At 42.5% G+C, this 8,978-nt stretch overlaps 1 protein-coding gene across 2 annotated transcripts in view; it reads left to right on the top strand.

The window, feature by feature from the left end:
• The first annotated feature begins 1,242 nt into the window (after window positions 1–1,242).
• The window catches only part of ctnna1 (catenin (cadherin-associated protein), alpha 1), a 101,121-nt gene continuing 93,385 nt past the window's right edge, over window positions 1,243–8,978 (top strand). The window contains exons 1-4 of one of the 2 annotated variants that reach the window (XM_080840777.1): window positions 1,243–1,304; window positions 1,389–1,514; window positions 4,462–4,575; window positions 4,901–5,096. In XM_080840777.1, coding sequence (XP_080696903.1) covers window positions 4,471–4,575; window positions 4,901–5,096 — 301 coding nt within the window. In that variant the 5' untranslated portion in view covers window positions 1,243–1,304; window positions 1,389–1,514; window positions 4,462–4,470. Of the gene's footprint in view, window positions 1,305–1,388; window positions 1,515–4,457; window positions 4,576–4,900; window positions 5,097–8,978 lie in introns of both variants that reach the window. The other variant, XM_080840776.1, reaches the window with a different exon arrangement.

The raw sequence follows: 8,978 nt of genomic DNA, 5'->3' as shown, positions 1-8,978 counted from the left end.
AAGCATTCATTCTCTTGCGTTGTCATCTTTTCGTAAGGCCATTATGCACAAAATGTGTATGTTTATTTTTTTAATACATCTGGCCCCTCCAATAACCTGTTTATTGCATCTCCACTTCATTAAGTGCAAACAAAAAACGCTTGGCTCCTGTAGATTTGTTCATTAAAATTCACATTGGTATTCATCCGTTTAATGACAGAGTGAGCTTGCCATCTACCTCACATCACGCCATCACACACACAAACGTGCGTAGGCACTCTCTCTCTCTCTCACTCAGTCCAAATTGCTTATCAGTGCATTCAGTCTATTTGAGGCGCTCATGGCAACAGACTGAATTCCAGTCTTTGTTTTATAGTCGGGGTGATGGAACATACATACAGGCAATGAAAAGTACCAGCCGAGGGAAATATATGATTTGGTTGATGGTAACAGTTATTACCCTGTCACTTGCAGACGCTGTGTGAAGGCATGGGGGTGTGTAGATGACACAAATATGTTATTTCTGTGTCATTTGGACCGGATAACAATGCTGCATTGTGGTACACTGTGACTCACAAAATCCTCATAAGATATCTTAAAAATAGAATGTAACCCAACTGGCAAGTGAATTTGTATTGTACCCTCACACGCACACACCTATACATGAACTGCAGAGCATTGGGACTCTTATCTGTGAACTCATGGTAGGCCTTCTGAGACTGCATGTCTGCCTTTTATGTCCTCACTGGGGAGTCTTATCTTGTCTCTCTCTGCATCTGAGTCAGGGCCAAATGCTAAGACATGCTGTTGAGTGTCAACTACAACACACCAGCTGCAAAACATTCCACAGCCCCCTTCCTCAAATTCTTTTAAAGCTTCAGACATAGGCATTTTAACCTTGCCCGTACTTAAAAAACGTTGGCCTATTATATGGCTAAGACAAAAGATAGTCAAGACGCAACAATTAATTAACTTAGGCGCAGACACTAAGGTAGACCATGAAGTTATTCCAAGTTAATTTGTAAAGGTTATCTCCAATTACTGCTAATCTCGCTCCTATGTAAGCTTCACAAAGCAATACACAAAAACTCTTCCAGTCTAATTCGCTGAGTCTAATTACCACTTCGTTTTGAAAAAGTTGACATCATAGTTTCAGCATACGCGCCACGCCCTAACCACACACCTGATAGCTCATTGGGAAATACTGTCCTGTGTCAACCGTTTATCCGCCATTCCAGGAAGCCGCCTCCCCCCTCCCTTTCTCCATAGAAAACCAAAGAGAGGGTGAAACTTGTAGCTCCCGAAGTTGCGGCGCCAATACGACGGTAATTTAGGTTTCTCTGGAGTTTGTTTAACAGTGTATAACTTTAAATACGTTGCTTCTTAACTTTTTTTCTTTTTCTCTACAGCTGAAGCTTGAGGACTTACAGGGAATTTTCGAACTTGTGATTTAACCACTGAATTCTTCGGACTCCATTCCACCATTTTGAAACGCTAATTTACACTGAACTTCCCAAGTGGAGTCTCTTGTTTTGGTAAGTTGGAGCGCGACTCGTAAAGGCGTTGTATTACTTTGTATATGTTATTAAATGATTGTCAGTGACTGTATAGTCATCTATAAGTAGCCCCCATTGGTTCTAATATAGATACAATTTAAAGCAAGTGAAGTGTTTAGCTACCTAGCTTCTCTGACGAATTAGATAGCGGTATAAGCTAGCATTAGCTTGTTCCCATAGTTTGGGATGTTTGGGATACCTCGCATTGTAATGGGAAGAGTTGCTGATGCATATGCATCTAGGTTTTTAGTCATGCTCGACTTACTTGAATCACAACATCATGTGTCGTGACTGATGTTATCGGGAATTATCGAGCAGTTCCTTCATTTAAAAAAACTTTGTGATGGTTGATGTTTTGTAGCATAATTTGCTAAGCAGTCACGTCCACCCAGCTGAGCAAGTGACTGAGGCTAAATTAGCCATCGGCTAGCTCTCTGCCTGCCTAACTTTACATGCGTAGTTGTCTGGCGGAGAATAGTATAATTTATTAGTTATCTAATTCTCCTTACGATTTTTGGCCACAAAACTCTAGTTTTTAACTAAGATCTAACTTAATTTAAAGTTGAGAGCTTGATTTAACTTACAAAAAAGTGTATCTAAGTGACCGGCCTTAGGATTTCCTGGTTTTTTACTCTACCTGGACGCTTGGATGGCCACCGCCCTTCCACTGGTCTAGTAGCGCCGAGTTTTCCCCAAAACACACATCTGCTGTAACATGAGCGATATTATTTTTTAAACGCATGCCCGTAATCATCTTAATGCATTACAAGGTTTTAGTGTAGTCCCCATATGTCTATTGTATTAGACAGGTCCTGATTCCTTGTGGCACTTTATATATGACACGTGTGTGTCCTGATTTGTTTGTTTGATAAAACGTCCATTTCACATTGGAGACAATCTTCCTGACCTATAAATGAAACAAACTCTGACCTATAAATGTAGGCTTTTTCATCCTTCTGGATATCTCGATTATCCCTTCCTCTTAATGCACTCTGTGCAATCAATAAAATGCCAGGGGGCTGCTTGAATCGAAACAGGGAAATTGGAAACTGGGCCACACTGATGCTGCTGCACTAAAGCCTGTCAGTCTTCTATATGATGTAAACAAACGTCTGACTGGGCTAGCATGGCTGTTTTATTTCTGACGGGATCCCGATGTGCTTAGGTCGTATGATTTCCCTTTCAGCCTCAGACTTCACTGAGAGCCAGAATCACTTGTCCTGTTTGATAAACTGCCATAGGGGGTCCACTGGTCAGTGCTTCATGTAAACAGTGTGCTAAACCAACACGCTTAGAAAAGTCGGCTGCATCGTTGCGAAGCAGAGAAATATTAGTTTTGTCAGGAATCTTGTATCCAATCTTGGCACCACATTATCCCTCCAATGGGATAATAGCGTTGCCATAAACCTTAAAGCTTTTCCTGCCAATTAATACAGTGACAAATAAAATTACTGTTTAGAAAGTACCTAAAATACGTCAAGTTTTTATTTACCACAGCACAAGGGCGGACAGTGTAGACACCAACCTCTTTATTAATTGTTCTATTCACATGCTAAAGATATTATCCGTAGCTTTAAGGGTGGAGAAGGAGTCCACTGTAAAAGAAACTCAACTGAGGTCCCAATATAATTTCTTAATTTTATGCAAGCCCTGCCATCTGAAAGTAGATAACCGTAAATACAAAGGCTGGGTGATCTAATATCATTTTTATATACGAATATGGCTTGGAAAAAAATGATGGAAAAAAAAGTAATTGGAGATAAAATGCTTTGGCAATGATGCTCTCAGTTTTGTGTGTTTAATAAATCCAACACATGCCCTTGTGCTCTATTTTGGCGACGCCCTTTCACCCCTCCAGGCCAGGTTGGGGCATGTTTAGTTCAGCTCAAGCCAGTCAATGCTCAAATTTCACATGGGTTCATTATTCATGACGATATGTTTATTATGAAATGTTATTTTATTTAGCTACCAAGTGTTGTCCTGACAAACACTTCAAACTGCTTGGTTTGAGTTGATGCTAAGACAATGGACTTTACAGTATCATGTTCAGGTCACAACCCTATATGGTTACATAACCTAAAACAGCAGTTGAGTGCACCAATAATCGGTGTAGGCCTACGTCATTATATAGTACTTATCTTTTCAACTGGGTGTGAAATAGTATTCAGCACACAAATTAATGGAATTTTAAAAAGTTTTATTACCAAGCTTTTAAATTCCAAGAACATCAAGACATAGTGTAGTATGAAGCTACAACTAGATGTTATACCGTGGTACAATCTGAGTTTGTTTATTTCTGTAAAATAATTGTCTTGCTCTCTTCACCAAAAGTCGTTCCCTGTGAAAAGGATGTGGAGGGGGGCTAATTATCCCCCTCTGTATGGTTCAAGGCCATCCCATTGATACCTTTTGATACTACAGTGACAAGGACATAAATGTTTGAGTTTGATTGGAGTGCTTAGCTTAAATGCTAATAGCATACCCAAGACCTCAGAGAATCACATCAAGTGACCAAAACAGCTCGTCACACCTGGTTCAGTATATGTATTCGAGCAAAAGTAAAACAACTTTCACAGTATAATTAGCCTTTAGGGATTTAGGAGAAAGTACTAATAGGACATACCTAACATGTGATTGTACCTAAACTTGTGTAGAAATTACACACATAAACATGACTTAGGAACCACTGTTTGAAGTTGCTTAAATGCTCAAAAATAGCACAGCATGTCAGAACCACAAAGTGCCTCAATTTAGCCTCTGACTGCTGTGGGTTAATGTACTGTGCCACATTATAGGAATACAGACAGCTGCTGTAGGCATTTCTCTTGTCCCCCTACTCATTGTTATAGCTCTCTGCCTGTTCCACTCTAGTTTTTATTTTATTGACCCCCCCCCCCCCCCCCCATCTCTCTCTCTCCTCAGAAAGTCTGCAAACATGAGCAGCATAAACACTGCTAACATCAACTTCAAATGGGACCCAAAGAGTCTGGAGATCCGGACTCTGGCAGTGGAGAGACTGCTGGAGCCTCTGGTCACCCAGGTGAGAAACTGCTTGGCGAAAAGTTGCATTTTAGGTACTAATGGAAACATTGATTTTTCCGACTCTCCCCGCATCCCCCAAATCTAGGATGGAAAGGAGATGCGCCTTTTTCTTCCCGCTTTACTTTTTTCCCTGATCCTGGAACAGACTGCGGACCTTGCTCTTTGTGTTTGGGCTAGACTATAACACATTTTCCTTGAACTCTCTGTACTTGGGAAAAGAATATCCATCAAACTCATGGCTATCACGTTCATTATCATGTGTATGAAGGCCCTATACATCTAAATCTTATGTTATGTTCGATTTGTCCTCCGCATGTCCACAGGTCACGACCCTGGTGAACTCCAGCAACAAGGGGCCGTCTAACAAGAAGAAGGGGCGTTCAAAGAAGGCCCACGTGCTGGCTGCGTCTGTGGAGAATGCCACACTAAACTTCCTGGATAAAGGGGACAAGATCGCCAAGGAAAGCCTGTTTTTGAAAGAGGAGCTCACCGCTGCCGTGGAGGATGTCCGCAAGCAAGGTATGCAGCCGCAGGGGGAGGTCACCTTGAGTTTGAGGTGGCGCATGTAAATACGTGTGTATGCTTCTGTTCTCCAGGAGCAGCTGGTAAGGTCACATATGAATTGCATTCACCCCTCTCCAAGGATACTCTGCTGTAAAAATTCTAAATGGCCATTATTCTAACTGGAATTGACAGGCATACATTGTGCACACACTTAACCTGAGTTTGCACACCCATGCATCCCTGTTTTTCCTCCTCTTATTGGTTGGGATGTGTAATGCAGCAAACACCGCCTTAAGGCTCCATGTTTAATCTAAGCCCCCCCCACACACACCCCCTCCATCCCTTGTTAAAACTCATTACGCCCCACACGCTAGCATCTTCATGTATTTCCTCTGAAGAGTGCTGCAGGAGATGGGTTAATAGAAAGGTTTAACCCTGTCAAATAAGTGCTGCACCTCATCTCTCAGTGTCTTGTTAGCTATGAATTTTTTAAGAGCCTGTTGATATTGATGCACAGTGAATGAGGCATTCTGCTCGGAGTCCTGCATTCCCCTTACCCTTGTTTTGCTTATTATACTTTTTTGGGAAAAAGAATAAATATACTTGTCTACTTGCATCATGAGTTGATAGCCCTCCAGATAAATGCGAGGATGGTAGGTCCAGCCATTTGTATCTTTGTTGGGCAAAGTGGATTTGCATGGCGTTGATGATAAATTGTCTCCTATTTGAGGACTAATCCTAGGTATATGTTAACACACTCCAAGGCTAAAGAGGGATTGTCACATCCGTTAGTGGACAGCTTGTCGCTCCTCCTCCTCTTTACAGTGATCTATCAAGATATTCTCATTTAGCCGGTTGCCAAGAAAATGACAGCCCCAGTCCACAGCGCTGCAGTATCTGACATTTCCCACTGTCGTCATGGGCAATATCAGCCGTTATTAAGCTGAACACCTGTCAGAAGAGTGGAAGCCAGTTGACTGAAATGAGATTTTTAGGCTGAATTTGTCCTCCCCCTTCAGCAGGGCAGAGAGGGCGGGGTGGGTAGGTGGTGAGGGATGTGGGATTGGATGGAGTGATGCAAGGGAGGGGGTGGAATCGGGGCAGAGTGGTGGAAATAAACAAGCGAGTCAGCATCCCAGTCCATGACATAGGCTTACGCCTCATGCGCGTGTCGTGGAAATCTGCAGCTTCCCTGGATTCCATCTGGCAGTGCATCATGGAGCTGCCTAGCGCAGTCTCACGCTGGTTCACACTTGTTGAAGTAACATCTCTGTCAGGGACTGCATCTCTACCTCCCCCCAACCCCACCCGTCCCCCGTCTGCCCGCCCCACTCCTCATTTTATTAGCCTAGTTTAGGATGCAGCTCTGGGAGAGGAAAGGGGGGGGGGGGGGATGTGCTGGGAGCAGACCAACCAAATGCTCGGATGCCCCAGGAATGTCAGATTGATTTTGGTATGCTGTCACTGGCTGGGAATCCGGAGGCTGCTGTCAGCCGGTGGCGGGGACAGTGGGGCCACAGCGGGCTGCTGGTTCAGCCAAGTGTAGCCAGACTGATAATGCCGCCATTGACTGGGGAGAAATCTACAGATGACACAAAAATAGAAAGAAAGGGGGTGAAAAAAACCCACTATACAGGCATGTCTGCACCCTGCTGAGCCATACCAGCTGTTAATCTCTAATATCAACCTTTTTTTTTAATTTAAAAAAAAAATGAAAGCTTCTTTTGTTGTGCCCCTGTTGTTAATCCCATCCATATGAATCAATGAGCATGGCTTTTACGAGTCTTTGAATGTCGTTCCACGTTGGTCGTTTTTTTTCTCCCTCCAGCAACAATTGCTCTTATTTATGGCAACAATCAAAACCTATCTCTTCATACCTCTCAATAAGGCCATGCTGAGTAATGCGGCCTCCATGGTAATGCTTCCATACCGCTGTCTCCCTGGAGAATCTCGAGGCCTTACGTGGCTTTTGTGTGACCGCCATTTTAAACATTTCATCATGGTCCGACCTCCCCCCCCCCCCCCCACACACGCACGGGTCCCTCTCCGGGCACTACTTTAGAGGAGATGGATGAGAGTTTATTAAAGGCACACTGATCACTATCAGGCCAGTGAAAATGGCCTTATTGATCGGACCCTCTGGAGGGAATGACAGTCTTAAGGTGCTGACTTCCTTTTGAGGTTGGGGTGGGTGGGAGGATGTGCGTGTGTCTGGTGGGCCGTCCTGTAGCTATTTTAAGACCAGAGAGAGGAAAGGAGGAAGAAAAAACACTTGGAAAAGAGACTGTTTTCGAGTTGCCGGCTGATCTTTTGTACTAGGTTATTCACTCTGAGCTGGCCTCTCCCTCTGCCCGCCCTCTCTGTCTGAAGGAGCACTCCGGCCAGAGCTTTTCTTGAAACGCAGAGACCTCAAACACCACTTCCTGTTGGTGAAGTCTACAGTCTACATTTTTCTTTATCCCCACTGATAGGGTTGGGCAATATGGCTTAAAAAAAAAGAAGAAAAAAAAATTCGTCATGCTGAGGAGAAATGATGAAGTTCACCACAATACAACAGAGTATAAGTATCAGTATTTATTTATAATCTCCGATACAAATCAAAGCAACATGCTGTCCAAAAAAAAGTTTGGGTGTTCCCAGCATGAAAATTCTAAACAGAATTCTGGATTAAAAAATGTATAATAATAATACAAGTAATACAACTATAGGCCTATGCACAGCATACATGGTAAGGGGGGGGGGGGGGGGGGGGCCCTGATGCTCCGCCACTGTTGTTACCTTATGTGATTATGTTACTCCATACTATTGATAACCAGTGACGACATCAGGATGTCATTTTGAGGTGGGAATTTGGGTATATAAGGTGGGTAAATAAATGCAACCGTGAAAGATGTTTAGGACCATGAGTTTTATTTATTAAATACAGTTTATTTGTAGCTGGAAAATTTGTTTGGGGGATGCTTGAGCAATATGTTTACTGCCATAATGTTAATACTTTCAAAGAATTCTCAGACAATAAGGACCACAGAAATGCTTTGTTTGCTGTGGCTAGCTAAGTTGTTTTCAATCTATAGCATGGGTTTACCAATACTCAAGTTACAGCCCAACAACTGTACAAGATTAAATCCTATAAATCTTTTTTTTGTTATTATTTGTGTATTGCTGCAAAAGAGCCCTGTGCTCAGTCAATTCTCCCTGAATAAACAATGATAATGATGATTTGTCAGCATCAGCTAAACCTGGTTTTGGTGCACAGGCTTCCTCCAGCTAAGTTTATTATTTATCCTTTTAGAGGTTTAGACGTTCTTTTGTATAAAACAGAACCAGAGAGGGCTTTAGCTGCAGATATTTCAGAGAAACGATATCTGCGTCATAACAATAGTACAATTTCATCGGCTAGTCACTATACACACAGAGGTTTGTGTGTGTTCGAGAGAGCTGCTCAGTTCTTCCCGGTCGAAATGCAGTATAATTTAAACTCACGCAGATGGTGGTAACCTGCATAACCTTTATTGCGCATACTCGATATTACGAATATGGTAATTTCTTACATCCTGTATAAAATGTAATTAAATATATGATCTGTTCAATATACAGGCCAACCCTACCCACTGAGATAGAAAGAAAGGAAGTAACAAAACATTCAGCCTACATGATGTGTCGCAGTATGATGTAACTTTAGTAAGGGTTTCATGACTAAAAAACCTAGACAGCGGTGTGTGTTATTTTTTCTCGCAGCAAACTCCTCATAAATCTTTAAACGGCCTAATGCTCTTAATGCCAAGTGGAAAAGAGGAAAGAAACTTTAGCTATCGTTTTGCTTTATCCATTTCATTTATATTGTGTTGTGAGCAGTGTTGGGGGTAACGCGTTACAAGTAACGCGTTCGAGTACTCT

Source organism: Sprattus sprattus, assembly GCF_963457725.1.
Source record: "Sprattus sprattus genome assembly, chromosome: 6".
Taxonomy (NCBI): Eukaryota; Metazoa; Chordata; class Actinopteri; order Clupeiformes; family Clupeidae; genus Sprattus; species Sprattus sprattus.
Note: the sequence above shows the minus strand (reverse complement) of the source record. Positions and strands in the feature narration are given on the sequence as shown.